Consider the following 17419-nt stretch of genomic DNA (forward strand, 5'->3'; position numbering starts at 1 on the left):
CTCAACTTCCATCCTACATTCACACTGGTTTAAAATCATAAAAAAGTCTGTGAAAGCTCAGATTAAGGTCACTTTAAGATCTGTTTTACCAAATACTTCAGAATAATACCGAATTATGTGGAAAAACTAATAAAGTATGTGAGAGCCATCTGTGGCACAAACAGTTTGATAGATGCTCTTTGGTAAATTAGTAAGAAGATAAAGCCTAAAATAAGCTTTTCAAGATGAGTTTACAGGCTAAATAGCAAGTAATGCATTAACATTTGCATTTATCATTTTAAAGAGTACATAAATGCTGAAAAGATACAAACCTCTATTCCTAGTGCTATTCTAGTTTTCATAGGGAAAATATTTGGAAAAGTATTACTTGAACTTTAAAAACATGAGGATCTTTCTTTTACACTTAATCTTACATTACACTAGTAYATACTTTCTTCACAAGGAAAATGTATAAAATTAATCTTACAATATAAACACTATAAACAACTCCCATATCTTATGGACCAAGAAATTTTGTAATGACTTAAGTATAAGAATTCTAKAATAATTATGTCAAAATATGTACATTAATTCCAATGTCCTAGCCCATGAAGAAACCCAAATAAGCTCTACAAGAGTTGCCCTCAGTCTTATCTACTTAGGAATGCACAGCTTTGCTACTCTTGCCGAATTTCAGACAGTCCCCAAACAAGAAAAAATTACTTATTTTTGTGTAGTAAGTTCCCAAATTTTTGCATAAATCCTCTGAGTTTATTTTCATTAGGTTGCAGTGGATGGTAAGCAGTTGAGTTGTAGGYGGACATGTGATTACTCCTGCTGTAATTGTTCCCTAGCGGTTTGCCTTTGATATCGGAGAGATGTGAACTGCTATTTGCTGCATTTCCAGCAGACTGGCTGGCATTTTCAATTTTATAGAATGGCTCRAAGCGACTATAAACACGCCTTTCACTCAAACGAGGTCTTAGCTCCTCTTGACGTTTTGAGCTTGCCAGCTGGGGTACCACTGAACTTGCTCTTTGTAGGCTAGGAAGGGGCGGTGCAGTCTCAGGAGGAGAATTCATTGCAATTTCTTTTACATCCTGATACTGAATTTGTTCTGTGTTAAATCTCGGGGTAGATGCATCTCCTGCAGTTTCTATGAACTTACTTTCAAGGGGGCACAGGACAGGACACTTTTTATTGCATTCATCCGATGGAGGTTTTGGTGGTTTGGGTGACTTGGGAGACTTGGGAGATTTTGTTGGGCTACTCGTGACATCTTCTTTACTTCTGTGCAAGCTACCTTGAGAATTTGATGATGTATTTCTCTTTCTCCTTGGGGAAGAATCTGTCTTATTCTCAGAAAGCTTTGGTTTTTGATTTTCCCCCTCAGAAGCTAAAGTGTCAGAACTACTGCACATTCTGTAAAAGGCAGGGGCTTTGTTTTTTGACAAATTTTCCTTCTTATCTGGCGTGAGATTAAGAAGTGACCGCAATTTCTGGGATCCTTTCTTTAGAAAACTTGGGGAATTCTTAGTTTCTTTCTTTGACRTGCAGTCTTTACTTGACTCCTCTTTGTTGGCTTCAGCTAGAGCAGCCATAGAAATTGCCTTGGTAGCAGCTGGGCTCTTCAGCTCTTCTCTGGCATTCCTCTCCTCCTGTAGCACGTGGTTGGTCACACTGTGCAAACTTTTAGAGCTCTTCAGTAAGTCTTCTGGAAGTTTGGGACTAACTGGTTGTTTAAGCCTATGCCTATTCAGTGTGCTGTAAACATAACTGGATGACTGTTTGTTGGTACCTGGGTCTAATATAGACTTTGAATTAAACATGGGAAAACTTCTCCTTTTCAGTATATTTTCATTTTGAATGTTCTTTGCATTTTCTGCATGTTTGTCTGCACACAGTGTTGTGTACAAGTAGACAGGTGAGTCCCCTGTTGCATTTGAATTTACACTAGGTTTTGTGCTGTCTGCAGCATGAATTCTGTGGTTTACTGGTGCATCTGATTTAAGTGGGACATTCGTGCTAAGCTCTTCTGAAATGCTACCTGTTCCATTTTCCACACTTGRGGTGTGATTTGATGTTCCTTTAGGTGTTGCACTTCCTTCTGAGCCAATTATTGTTGAATTTGAAGAGCTTGCACAGCTGCTTACTTCCTGCTGTTCGGGTAGAGTTGGCTGAAACACCAGCGATGATCTTAAACGAGAATGAGAATAAAGGGCATGAGCTTTAATATTGTCAGCTGTGTCATAGCCCTCGTATCTGTCACCCAAAGCTGAGCCATTGGACTCTGCTGGATAATCTGATTGATCGTTTAAGTATGACTTAATTCGCCAGTTACGTAGGAATGATTTTGTCGTGTGCTCCAGGGTCGGCATCCTCTGCTGCAGGTGGCGGATATGATTATCTGTTCCATTAAAAGATCTCCGTACAATTGAATTCCTTTCTGCGAGATTTATCTTTGGTCGTGAAAACTGATCAGCAAAACTTTGCTGCGGTGCATTGTAGTTATTTGCATATCCTCCTCGTAAYGAAGACACAATACTAAGGCTATCAGATGGCATTTTCCAAGTATTTGATGGATTATTGGCTCTATTCATAGCTCTGTTGAGCAATAGGTAAGGAGTTCTTTCCGGCTTCTCTCCAGCATAGCTATGTCTCTTCCAGTGCTCATTTTTTTCACTAGGTTGATACTGCTGGATTGGATTTTGCACATTAAAACCTGGATGAAATGGCTGTTTGTTAAAAGCTTGGTTTCTCAAGCCATATTTATCAATTTCATTTATTGCATATCTTACACGAGTTTTCAAGTAAACAGGATCCAGCTTGTGAACCTGGTCTTGCCTGCCAAAAAGGTTCCTTTGGCTAGAAACTGAAGCTAAAGAAGACACTGAGTGCTGGTATGTATCATTATCCCAAAGTGTCCTGCGACTGTTTACCCGCACTATTTCAGGGGCAAATGCACTAGGAACAGAAGAACGGGCATACAGTGTCCTGAACTCTTCATCAAAGGACTCAACCAGCTGTCCTGTGATAACTTGAACCATGCTGAGGTTCGTTTTTTCAAATGACCACATAAAGCTGAAAAAAAAAGAACAAATGAACATTAGAAACAGTTCTTCTGAACGGATGCATTGTACTGTTTCCTCTTGATAAGAAACCTTTCCCCTCAAACTTGGATTCTGCAGACATACTTTTTAAATAAATAAATGACTCTGAGTATGATTCATGCAACTTGTATTTGGGAGGTCTTATCTAATGCCACTTGAACTCAGTAGGAGGCTTTCCATTGATTTCAATGAGAGGAGGAATGGGTGTTTTATTACATAATTGCCCTTATAAGCACTAGATATTGCAAAAAATATTCACAAATGTGGAGCACTGGAGTACAACTGCCAAATGGAACAAAATCATCTCTAGAACAATAGAAACCAGGACCCACTACATTCAATCCTGAGTCAGAGAATGCTATTGTGYGGTTACGTTGAGTGTGTTTGAAATAATATGCAGAATTGTTTCCACCATTGTGAATAAAATTAATTTTAAATATATTTTAAAAAGATGCATCCCAGAATTGTTAAAAAGATTACATTTTCTACTGCACACACCAGACTGGGTATTGGCATTTCTTTTAAGAATAATGTGCAATGTTCAGATGAACCATGTTTTCCTGTTTTCTACCATACTCTTACTAGATGAAGATATGAAAAAAAAAAGTGGAGTAACTCCTCAGTGTAGAAATCAGTTTTATAGCTACTTTATAGCTGTAAAAAGAAAACAAATACAGTAACAAGTACATTAAGAAATTTTCAACAAGCCTGAAGTCAAGGTGCTAAAACCATGGAATCCGTAAAGCTGTCTTATTATACTGCTTTCATATCAAAAAATAGGTGGAGGAAAATTTTAAATTTACCTTAATTGCATTTACCTTCTGGATATTTTATTGTATTTATACATAAATATTACTGACTTTGTTCTGTAAGTTTTGTATCTTTCAAGAAGTAAAAGTATATTGAGATTAAATTAAATCATTACCCACAAGTTTTTTTTCTGTTTATTTTCATTGAATTACTTATTAAGAATAGAATGTTTTGTAATTTTTTATAAAAAAAATCTTAACTTTAAAGAGAATTCTGAGAGTAGGAATTCATAAAGACTCATCTTTCCTGTTAAAAATCACTAGACTCTTTTACCAATCAAGCTTATTTTCTACAGAAATTGACAATTGCAGCCCTTACAGCACACGGTCTTGATGCAGTGTTATTTTTCAAAACGAAATGAGAAAAACTATCACATTGTCTCAAACTCTAACACTGTCTGTGGATGTCAAAGCTTTCAGATTCTCTTTGGTCTCTCTTACACTGATTCATTTATGAACTTGTCACTTACCCCATCAGTGACAGTCTGAACTTGGAGCTGGCTGCATCTTAGAGGAAATAAACATCTAGATTGCAAAAAGCTTACAATGCTGTAAATCTGTAAAAGTCAGTGGCTGTGGATCTGACACCCAGCCACCAGGCTGATGAAAATAATTCAGTGATCAAAGGAGAGAGAGGTAGCATGAAAAAAAAGGAAAATATCTAATAATGTATGAAACAAAATTGTGCCTGTTTTAACTCATTTGTATTTCCATCTCTGCAAAGCTGTAAGTTCTGCCAGCCTATGGTCTGCATACACATACTGGGAAAGAAGGTGGAGAGCATAATAATGGAATTTAGCCAAATATAAATATAGGYTACTTCAACTTAGACAATTCTGAATTTGAAAATGATATGGCACTTACAGGGTGCCATATAATCACACAGAATCACAGAATGGTTGAGGTTGAAGGAACCTCTAGGGATTATCTCGTCCAACTCTCCTGCTCCAGCAGGGACACCTAGAGCACATGGCAGAAGGTGGCATCCAAGTGGGTTTGGAAGACCTCCGAAGGAGACTCCACAACCTCCATGGGCAGCCTGTTCCAGGGCTCTGGCATCCTCATGGTCAAGAAGCTCTTCCTCATACAGAGCTGAAACTTCCTGTGTCTTAATTTGTACCCATTACCCCTTGTCCTATCACTAGCCACCACTGAGAAGAGTTTGGTGTCATCCTCTTCACATTCTTCCCTCAAGTCCTTATACATGTTGAAAAGATCCCTTCTCAGTCTTCTCTTCAGAGAAAACAGGCCCAACTCACTTAGTCTTTCCTCATACAAGAGATGCTCCAGTCCCTTAATCATCTTTGTTGCTCTACRCTGTACTCTTTCTAGAACTTCCACGACCCTCTTGTTTTGGGGAGCCCAGAACTGCACATAGTACTCCAGGTGCGGCCTCACCAGAGCTGAATAGAAGGACAGGATCCCCTCCCTCCACCTGCTGGCAACACTCCCCCTGATGCAGCCAGGATCCCATTGGCCTTCTTGGCCACGAGGGCACACTGCTGATTCATGGTGAACTTGGAGTCAACCAGCACTGCCAGGTCCGTCTCCACGGAGCTGCTGGTGCCTAATCTATACTGGTGCCTGGGGTTATTCCTCCCCAGGTGCAAGACCCTGCACTTGTCCTTGCTGAACCTCATGAGCTTCCTCTCCAACCTGTGTAGGTCCCTGTGACCTCTGGAATTGTTGGCCACTCCATTTGCACAGACCTCTGGATTGTTGGCCACTTGGCCATTTGCACAATTGTTGCACAGACCTCTGGATTGTTGGCCACTCCATCCAGTTTGTTATTGTCTGCAAACTTGCTCAGAGTCTACTCTGTCCTTTCATCTAAATTACTGATGAAAAAGCTAAACAGTACTGGGCCCAATACTGATYCYGGGGGACACCACTGACTACAGGCCTCYAACCTCCATGGGAACTCGGCTCCATTTATCACCACCCTCCGAKGTCTGCCACTCAGCCAGTTCTCAATCTACTTCACTGTCTAAATCTACCTCACTGACATATAAACACATAATGTTAATGTTAGAAGATTATATAAAAACATAATGTTAGTGTTAGAAGATTAWTGCAAAGAGGAATTATCAAAGAGAGCTTATGAAATATTTTGTTAGCTTTTTCTASAATGGATGTTAAAATTACTTAAAGCACTGCAGGACAAATCAGATTTTTTTTCTCTTTATCTTTATGTATCAAATCTTCAATTGAAGTAAAAGCTATATCATTTAGTTCTCATTTGTGAAAAACTAAGAGAGGTCTCAAATTTTGGCTTTGTATTAGATTAGCTACCAGCAAATACTTATGATAACTTATTAAATTACATAAAAATAAACAGATTTGCTGACAGTTTACCAGAATAATTTTTAGAAACAGAAGAAACATTTTGCAATAAGTAGACATATATTGAGATGACTGGTGCTCTGTTGGGCACCTCTGTAACTTGATCTTACCTGTAAGAACCATATATGACTTTCTTACAGTCAACAAGAAGAAATTTTTGTTCCATTTTTCCATGGAATTTTGCTCCTGATTTAGAATAGTAATCTTGTCCTTTTACTGTGCGCACTCTCATATTCTGAAAAAGACAATTGAAATACTTTAATTGTAATACTATATTCTATATTTAGTGTTGTACAGTTTAAAATCTATATGTATGAAGAGGTATATTATTGCATATAATTAAATTGTGCTGGGCAGTAAAATCTGATCAAACGTGCTTCCCTGGGCAAAAAGTCAAGCCCTTGCTTTGCCTTTGCGTGCAAAAGAGTGATGAGGCTTGCTAGAGCAGGGACAAGTGAAATCTCCCTATTTCACAGTCACCATTCCCAGAAATGAAGTTCTGGCACAAAAGAGAGAGGCCACTYGGAGGCTTTATTGCTGAAGGAATTTCTCATGCACTTGCCTAAAACATAGGAAATTCTACAGAGAAGTTGTAGAATTTGTAATGATACACTGTCCACTACAATTTAATGAACTGTATTTGATTCCAAACAAGTAATTCAAAATATTAGGAAAAAAAATCTCTATAAAATGAAAGCATCTTTCCAAAAATACATACTTTCTAAATCACTATATATTTTATRGTTTTGATTTCTATCTTAAAACACACCTTAAAACAAAGAACCTTGTAACTTTCTCAAAGATAATTTGCAATGACTAGAGTTACGTATAAGAACTGCTCAGCTGGCAAATCATGATCTAACTCAACCTATTTAAGTTCCTTRCATTTGCTGCATTAGATGAGTTTTTACTTAGCACTTTTGTGATGCAGTGTTTGAACAAAAAATGCATTTCAATTAAAATATATGAAGACAGCATTTAAAATGTATTGTTAAACATTATTTTATTACTAAAATTGTTTAMAATATTTCTGTTAGTGATTTCAATGTCTTACAAATATTCTAGAAACAACAGATAGAAAGTTTATTTGCTATTCTTAGTTTTGCATATTGAATTTATTAAATAAAAGAAACATTATTAGTGCTATCAGGTTTTTTAAAATATGTAGGTTCAGAAAAAGTGCAGGTAGGTAGTCAGATGAGTTTCAAAAAAAAAAAAAAAAAGGACAAAAAAAAAGCCAACCCAATTTGCATTATTGTATGGAAAGTCAACATTAGGTATCTGTTGTATCTTTGACTGCTAACCAGCCTTGGCAATCTACTATTATGCTCTTCAGTTTTCTCCATTTTTTTTTTTAATTTGGGACCTTGAAGAAGAAAGAAATTTTTCTTGCTTTTCCAAGTGCTGTTTTTCTTGAACTTTGAATTAACTTAGTCCTGTGAAGAAAATTTCTTTCTCTACCAACTATTCAAACTGCAAATAAAAGTAATTACATGAAAAACTTTTCCTTAGAAATGTAAATAGTGAGGAAAAGAACTAATTACTTTTTATTTATAAATAATTTATAAATAATAATATAATTTATAAATCATATAATAATATAAATAAAATATATAAATAATTTTATATATAATAAATATATAATAAATAATTTTATATAATTTATAATATAAATATAATAAAATATATAAATAATAATAATAATAATTTATAAATAATAATATAATATAAATAATATAAATTATAAATAGTTTATAATTTAATTACATTTTACTGTCATATTTAACTATATTTATATTGATGTCACTTATAACTTGAAGAGGGGTTACTTGAGATGCAGCTTTTATATTTTCAAATAACTGTAAAAGATTATAATTGGCCTGAAGTCACATCAGTGGAATATATCAAATCTTACTGATTTGATATCTGGTCTGACTGATACTGGACAGAACATCATTCGGGAATCTGGAAAGCTGTCTGCACCACCRCAGCTAATGGCTTGCAAATTACAATACACATATAAAAAAGCTTTGCCTCTGGTGATCATAATTTGAAATATAATTTCAAGTAGGTACATCTGAAAAAGGAATAAAATTTACATTAAACTSATGGATTTTCTTTTTTTGAATATTAGTCATTCTGCTTCCTCTKCTCTCCTGAGTTTAACCTTTTTTACCTTTCCTTGTTTTCTTCAGCATTACTCCTCCTGCAGCTTTTCTGTCCTGCTTCCTTAATCCTACCAGCTCTTTCCCTGTCAGGCTMTGTCATTCTACTAAAAGACTGGAACACATGACATTACAAAGTCTTGTGCCACAGAACATGCTCAATTTCTTTACATAATACACCGTTTTCCTCCACAGCTCACAGTATTTTTCACCTTACTCAAACTGTCTGATTAGGTTTCAGGAATAAGCCTGAATAACTTCTAGAAATACAGACAACATTTTGAGAACGTAAAAGTACAGTGGGTTGATTTGGAGATTTGGAGGTAGTATTTTAGCTATACATATAGAATTGCCAGCTCCATTTTGTCTGAAATGGTGGGCTTCACGTTCCTGCTTGGTTTTATCCTCAAGCTACAAGACTCTTATTACTAACAGTACTACCAGTAGGATTTCACTGATTACTGTGTCCTGCACCTCTGTTGGATAAAGTAATGAGTTGGTTACGAATCTTCAGAGCAGTATCTTGGCAAACTGTAAAACAACAAATCTACATATTAAGTAGGAATCAGGCTAGCCTGACAGCACACATCACAGCACATAAGATCAGCTGTACTTAGTCAAACTGAAAATCTGTGTAGTCCTTTCATCTCTTTTTGTCAGTAAMAATTAGTGGGTAAATACAGAGGCATAAATTAAGCGAGAATTTGATATATTAGGAGGCTCATGAAGCCAGACATAGAATTTTCTCTCTCCTCCAAATATGAGTYGTAGGAGACTCAAGGACTGTTCATGTTCTTGAGTCTGAATGGCCAAACTGCAATTTAAGGACAGCCATGAGGGCTATACAATTGAATGTCATCCAAATGATATATGGGAGACAAAAGCTCTAATTTCTCTCTTTATGTATGGCAGTACCTATCTCTTCCCACAGAGAACTATAGGAGCATCATTTAACATTTGGAAGTATCATTCGACATTTTGCATTTATTTTCATCACTAAGAAATCTCCRAAGTGATACATAAGTACAATGAAAATACAGGTTTCAAGCATTTCAATTCAGCACTTCATTTCTCTAGAGTCTGTTTTTATCACTGTTCAATTATGCATCCTATACTTGCTGTCAAGAACAGGCACAAAGAAGAAAATGGATGTCTAACTAATACTTAGCACAATAGCTTTAAAGAAAAAGATCACTTTTCTCATATTGTTAATCATTACCAGCATTATTTATTATCATGGGCCTCTCCTCTTAGTAGGAGGTAATGTTCACTGTTGGAATGATAAGTAGGTTTTGAGCTAACTCCATTTTTGACTTAGAATCCAATTCAGTGACCACTCAATGACTTCACCAGGGTCAAGGCCTTAGCACACAAGTTTTCTCAGAGATATGACAAATAGTCTGTGCAAGCCTATTTAATAACTAAATCTCACCGATAATTGGAAGCATTGGAGAACTATTTTTGATATTGAAAATATTGGTGAGGAATAATGGCCTGGACTGAACTCTCAAGAACACATTAACAGCTCCGACTACATGTCTGAAAATGCATATCTGGGAGCTGATTTCACAAAACAAATTGAACTCCTTCAGTTCTTTAAAAATACTGACATAAATGGTTTCTTCTTACTTTCAATATTCTCCAGTAGTGAGATGATTCTTCTAAATTGACAGAGAGGTTATTAGGTTTCTGGCAGAGCTTGAAGCCTCTACCACCTGACTCACCTTTCATCAGATAAAATATGATGATCTGACATCTGCTGAGGAGCTGGCTTGACTTCCTGGGCATTAAACAACACTACAATTTCCTACATTGGTTCAGTGATTCTAATCCAAAATTAAGTTACCAAATTAAACATTTTGGTGGTACAAAGGACTATCTCARTTTTGCATTTTGCAGGGCAAATTTATGACATAGTTTCCTGCAGTGGCAGAAATAAAGAAATTTGGGGAAAAGTACTGTTACAGCTTTTGAAAAAATCACCTGAAAAAAAAGTCAGGATCTGTAATGACTGTTCATCTTTCTACACAAAGGAATTTCTGAATGTGAACAGAAAATCTGACTGGCAAGGAAGCTAATCAAAGGACATTTGGATAGACAGGGATGAGAAAGAGAAGTATATTAATTAATGGGGAAAATACAGGACAGCTCATCAATGAACCAATGAAATCTAAAGTGCAGAAAGAAAAATAGGAAAAGATAGTGAAGAATTCTTCATTTTATTTGTGATACACTGAAGATACTAAGATGAACATAAAGTAAAAAAAAAAATTGATGTGAAAAAATGCTGTAGAAGGGATTGCAAAAACATCTTCTAGGATCTTCCAGTTTCTATATGGAATTCATACGATAACTAATAACTATAATTATAATGTATTGTGTGTATATATATATTTTGGTTATATCTGTTAACAAAGTGAAAAACATGCCCTGATAGGGACTGAGACTGCAGATAATTAATTTTAAGYGGAGTTATGAATAAATTCCTTTTTCACAGAGAAAATAATTGAATCATACATCTAGATTCAAAAACCCAGTCTCTTTCATCACTGCACCTTCTCACCTTTTTATCATTTTAAAGGAAGGGAAAAGAGTCACAGAAGGCCTGGATTAATACAGAACAGCTTTATGGAAACTCACAGAATCACAGAATGCCCAAGGTTGGAAGGGACCTCAGAGGTCATCGAGTCCAACCCCCCTGCACACGCAGGGTCACCTAGAGCAYGTGGTACAGGGCTGCATCCAAGCGAGTTTTAAAGATCTCCAAAGAAGGAGACTCCACAACCTCTCTGGGCAACCTACCTCCTTAGGTAGGAGTGTATGGCACGATGAATGTCTACAATACTTGTGCATGACTGAACCACATTGTGTCAGAGAACGGCAAGAACATCCTGCTGGTGCTGCCTCTCAAAGACAAGAGGTATACTGCCATATACCTCTGTCCTCTTCTTGCTTTCACTGAGTAGAGGAGTGTCACAAGCCAAAAGCACAAAAATTTTATGGTGATCTGTTTTTGTGAACCCTGATCCAACAAGAATATGAGAAAGGGTTGAACGTTTCCCCAAAGCATCTCCGAAGTATTTGTTTCTCTACATTCTGAAGAAAGGCAAAGAATAATCACAGTGGCAGTGAGTGGTCAACCTCTCTTCTCCCAGTGAGACTCAGTGGGAAAAATCCATGAGTAGCCCATCAACTCAAAGAYCTTTCACAGAAYCACAGAATATTCAAGGTTAGAAGGGACCTCTAGAGATCATCTAGTCCAGTCCCCCTGCTCAAGCAGGAACACCCAGAGCACGGGGCACAGGGTGGCATCCAGGCAGGTTTTGAAGACCTCCAGAGAAGGAGACTCCACAACCTCCCTGAGCAGCTTGTTCCAGGGCTCTGTCACCCTCACACCTTCACAGTAAAGTACCTTTGCCACAAGTGAAACTAAAACCATGGCACACAACAGGATTACTGTTTTGTTATTTGGCACATAATTTTCCTTTTTCTGATGTACTTCACAATAGTTTGGGTAAACCATTTGAAGTATGAATTTTAGTTTAGTTTAGCTTTATGGTTGTCCTGGATRTCTCTAGAAGTGCTCCTAATTTATGTTATTTGGGGAAGACAAAACCCAAGTCAGACACAGAGCACTTCTGGCAGCCTCTGTGGCCTAATTAACCCAAATAACCCACAAATGGTGGCATATCAGGTGACATCCAGGAGGCACTATTGCCAAATAGGACTATGTGAAAGCCATCACTACCAGTTTTTACAGACTTGTAATGTAGTTGGGATGTTTTCTTTTCAAAAGTTGCCATAGATCTGTTTATTAGGCCACCAGAGGGCAATCCCACACACCCATATACAAGGAACAAGCATGGAAATCTGTGTGGTCAAAATTTTAAGAGTGTAAGTCAACGTTCCAGAGGAAAAAGAAATGCAAAATACAAGTTTATTTGGATATTCTAAGAAAAGAAGCTCTTTTTATGCTCACAAACACACTTCCTATCTGATTTTTGAACTGGGTTCTTAAAATCAAAATGCTAAGAAGAGCTTTTATAACATTCTTCCTGGGAGCAAACATGYCCTAACCAATTAGAGAAACAAGGAATCGTGACTGGAGCTATTCTACACTTCAAACGCAGAAGTCTTTGACCTTTGCAAAGAAAAATGTGGAAATACCCTAGGAACATTTTCAATAGTCTTCCATGCTACTGGCAATACAGTAAACCTAGAAGTGTTTATGAAGTATTCATATCAGGTCAGTGCTGCATACAGTTTGGATTGTGCTCCCTATTAAGTATTAAGGTGGTATCGAACAGCATGTGAAAAATGTAAACATTAGCACTCTCCTTTATCCTTCTCACTGCGGAAAATTACACACTGCACACATAAARATATCTCTATAAGTATCTCTATCTCTAAAAAGCTCTCTATAGAAGGCAAATATACAACAATATGGATTTTCAGGAAAACATTTCTAAAATAAAATATAAAGTATTTTCAGATATAATTACTGTAATATGAAAGGGTCATAAAATGAAGTAAATCATTTTATTTTTCTAAGCAATTTACACAATCTTTATTATTCTATTTACAGGCTGATTTTAGAGAATAACAAACAAGAAGCTAAGTTTTTCAAAGCTGTGGGATGCCTAAGATATTAGTCGAAATAATTTTCTAAATAACATGCGAGAAATTCTGCAATTCTAACCAATACACTTCTTGTGAAACAAATGAAAAAGATTAAAATCATTCTAAAGAAAACAACATTTGTATGATTTAGAGCTATTTTGAAAAAGCAGTATTTGATAACCACTTTTAAAATAATAATGCCTGTTAAGTGGATTGCAGAGGAATGAGTAGTGAATGCACATGCATTCTAAAAGAGGAAGTCTTACCCTGAGTCTCTGAACTTGACAGCCTTGTTTCTCTGTCATTTTCAGAAAGTGACTGAAGTTTGACTCATCCAGCAGGAGATACACTGCAATCCCTCTGGCAGATGCCTCTACAATTTCTCTGAAGATATCCACATCTGTAAACACATCCATAACTATGGCAATGACCTGCATGAAAAAGACACATTTACTGCATTGTATAAATTCATATGTAATATTATCCACTGAAGTTTGTAGCACACAGCTCACAGACTAATATTTTTACCCATACAAAAGTTCTAATATCTTCCATGTGGCACAACTTAACCTTGGAGGCTTCTGAAGATCATGGATCGTCTTTTTGAAAAGTCAGCTCATGGCATGTGTGACATTATTCACATGCACCAAAGTCTGTCAAAAGGTTGTTTTGTGGAGGTGTATCAGGATGGGTGGTATGTGAGAAAAAGGATGCTAAGTGGGAAAGAGGAAATGGAGAAATGGGGAAACACTAATACTCGGAGAGAAAAAATGCAAGCATCATAATATAAAGTTGCAGTGTAAGTCCAAAAATGAAAATCTGAATACATTTCTTGTACAAAGAGCTGGTTCATCTTAATTTAAATACTGTTCAGGGTTTTCATCATCTTTTATGAAGCTAATAGCACAAGAGTTTGAAGGAATCAGTGAGGAGATATTGAAAAACTGGAGTAAATTCTCTAGGATTTAGGAGTAAACTCCTAAACTCCTAAACTCCTAAACTCCTAAACTCCTAAACTCCTAGATCCTAGATTTAGGATCTAGGAGTAAACTCTAGGATTCATGCTGATTCAGCACACTCATTTGGATGAAACTTCCTTAGTTGGTTAGGGAGATCAGAAAATGCTTAACATCAAGCTTTGGAACTTTTCAATATGCAATTACTGGAATTGAATTACATTCAATTACTAAAAATAATAGGTATTTCTGACTGGGAAAAACAAAAAACAACAAAAAAAATCACAATGTCCTGCTAATGGTATTTTGGAGACAACAGACTTTTAATTTGCCATCAGCAATTTGGAATGAAATGTCAGAGGAAATAACACATGAACAGGTGTCTGTGTAATTTTAAAAGATAATATTCTTATCCATTAGATTCTTCATAGAAAGTTCTAGTGAGGCATCTTTGATGTGACATGCTCTATGATGCTCATACAAATTCAAATCAAATGATGCCTTTCACAGGTATCAGGGCAGGCTTGACAAAACCTTGCTTTACCAGTATCACCATGTTTTAAACTCTCCATACCTTAATTGTAACATTGTAATTGTTAAGTTACAATCACTAATTTTCATCTAGAATTGAAATATTTGTCTCCTTCACAAAATTAAGCAAATGATATTGCACACACCACAAGTTTTTTCTGCAGTCAGTCATCTGAATCCTGCCTGCTTAGAAAAGACTCACTTATGCCAAATATGCACTTTCTACACTGCAAACATTAATGTCTTTTAGACAGCTGTTCTAGGAGAAAAAGAATAAAAGTAAATAATCATTTTCATTAAGAAAGTTAAAAAGATAAGGCTTTCACAACTCCTTAAGCATTAAAAATTAGCAGACTTGATCTTTACCATAGCATATTACCTGTAAGTAGAAGGAATATTTACAAATTCATCAGATGAAGAGGAACTGAATAGCATGAAATCATTTTCAAAATCATAGATTTCAAAAATATAGATAACATATGTACTACATAATTAATTTTAACGAGTTTTGAAAATAACATTGAATGTGATTCTTAAGAATGCAAATTATTTCTGAACCTAAATTTGAAAGGAAACCATGACAAACACATAAGTTTATCCTGACTGTAAGAATATAATCACTTTTAGACTGCTCCTTCTGCTTGGTCTTCTTTCTGAAATAGGCAAAGTTAAGTGAACATGGCAACACTACTTATTTATCTGTTTTGCTTCACTTATGTCTGACCAGAAATCTGCCAAAACAGATCAAGCAAAAAGATCAAAGAAGCAGTTCTGTGCTCAAATAATTGTTTTGTTTTGTTTCACTATGTATTTGTAGCCTCTCCTTCTCAACTCCCTAACTTCTTAACCTTTCCTTTTCTTCAGAGCTTTCATAAACTTTTGCTCATCGCATCCATAAAAATTGTTGCTCATTAGATATCCACAAAAATGTAAGAGATACACTTGGAATAGATTCATCGAAGTACACTGATGTAAATACATGAAATATTCAAAGTCATCAGTACATCCTTCAAAATCCCTTCTGACATTCTCCTTTGGCAGGAATCTAATAATCTGATATGTTAACCTGTTTGTAGGGTTTGTGGTTATGAAGTCTAATATACTGGAAGTGAACCTTCAGAAGACTTCATTAACTGACTAAATATTAACAGAGATGGAATGGAAGGAAAAAAGAATAAGCAATAAAATAAATTTAAAAAAAATGGAACTATGATGAAAAAAATGGACTATGATGGAAATATCTATCTTTGACATATCTGTTTTTACAAAGAAAAGAAGACACAAATAAACAAATATGCAAGCAGGCCAGTAAGTCGATGACATGAGAGTGCTGCATGTGGACAATAGCAAAAATAATCACTTTTGTTGAAGATATAGATATATACTACCTCCTAAAGATGAAGAGGGGCCTCCTCTTTGTCTTCACTGCTAGAATTAATCTTAAATCAGTTATCTTGGAAATTCTGTAGTGATTTCTACAAGGTACTAAACTAGTGTTGCRAGAAAAAAAAAAGCTGGTTTTACTGTCAGACTTTCAATAGGCATTGTATCCTAAAGGCTAAACCTTGCAAAAGCTGAAAATTCCTCACAGATCTAAGGAAGTGCAGCCAAAGCCATGGACATGATCTGACCACTGACTGTTCATCCATTTTTTTGTCCCCTGCAGACCTAAGGCTGGTCACAAAGGAAGCCCTCATTAAATCAGCTCAGTCATTCCTAGCAACACTCGGTGCATCTAGTCAACACAAACATAATTAAGCTCAATTGCTGGAGGAAGAAGACTGCCAAATTGAACAATGTATATGATATACAGTGATAAGAGATAACAGTCCCAAAGATGAAGTCATTTCTGTAAACTGACTTGCATAACTCAAACCAGATGTTTGCTTACAAAGTGTAAACTTCAAAATAGAGTGGATTCCTTAGAATACGCTGGTTTTGAAATTTGTCTTCCCTTAGTTTTTAATTCTTGGGTATTTTTACCTATACACTTGCTTACTTTTCAGCAGAGAGGAATACTGAGCTTGGGGAAAGAAAGCCAGTAAGGAACCGAGGCTTCCAAGGTCTGCTAAGRGGACCAGGCCTAAGCAGTTACTCTGAAGTTTGTATTCCATAACATCTGCATACCTTGATCAGAGCCCTAACCGGTAACAGCTGTAGGATTAGCTACTTGTGGCTGTTTGGAATAAAAGATTTCACCATGGTGTGTCACATTCAGTTTTTGAAATTGCAGAGCTTATTCCTGCCCTGTTAATGGTAAGAAGAAACCACATAACTGTGAAAAACAGCAAGGAAGAGGAGAACTGATAGAATTCAAAGTGCACAGAAGAGGACAGAAAATTGCCTGTTCCACAAATTCTGTTTCTTATGGACATAATGGCACTATGCTGGAGAAAAGCAGAACAATCCAGTGCCTTATGCTTGACATAAGCAAGCACCTATGTTTTCCTGGCACATACAAAGGCAATCCAACATTGCAGGGGAGACTGAATGGGTGTCCTAATTCCCAGCTGAACAACACCTGAATTCCTAGAGAACTTTCCAAACCTTGGGCACCCCAGTATAGGAGGGACGTGGAGCTTCTCGAGAGGGTCCAGAGAAGGGCAACCAGGATGATTAAGGGAATGGAACATCTCTCGTATGAAGAGAGGCTGAGTGAGCTGGGCCTGTTTTCTCTGGAGAAGAGACGGCTCAGAGGGGATATGATTAATRTGTATAAGTTCAGGAAGGGAGAATGCAGGGAGGAAGGGGACAAGCTGTTTTCCCTGGTGGCCAGCGATAGGACGAGGGATAATGGCCACAAGCTGAAGCACAAGAAGTTCCGTCTCCAGGTGAGGAGGAACTTCTTTACTGTTAGGGTGACAGAGCCCTGGAACAGGCTGCCCAGGGAGGTTGTGGAGTCTCCT

The 17419-nt window shown here is 36.6% G+C and overlaps 1 protein-coding gene across 1 annotated transcript in view; it reads right to left on the reverse strand.

Moving 5' to 3' along the window:
• Nucleotides 1-698: 698 nt before the first annotated feature.
• Nucleotides 699-17419, reverse strand: part of FAM83B (family with sequence similarity 83 member B) — a 39580-nt gene continuing 22859 nt past the window's right edge. Inside the window, exons 2-5 of the mRNA XM_026034293.1 lie at nt 13293-13457; nt 6352-6476; nt 1002-3060; nt 699-965 (exon numbers count right to left, since the gene is read on the reverse strand). Coding sequence (XP_025890078.1) covers nt 699-965; nt 1002-3060; nt 6352-6476; nt 13293-13457 — 2616 coding nt within the window. The remainder of the gene's footprint in view (nt 966-1001; nt 3061-6351; nt 6477-13292; nt 13458-17419) is intronic.

Source organism: Nothoprocta perdicaria, unplaced genomic scaffold, assembly GCF_003342845.1.
Source record: "Nothoprocta perdicaria isolate Ctin4 unplaced genomic scaffold, notPer1 scaffold_141, whole genome shotgun sequence".
Lineage (NCBI taxonomy): Eukaryota > Metazoa > Chordata > Aves > Tinamiformes > Tinamidae > Nothoprocta > Nothoprocta perdicaria.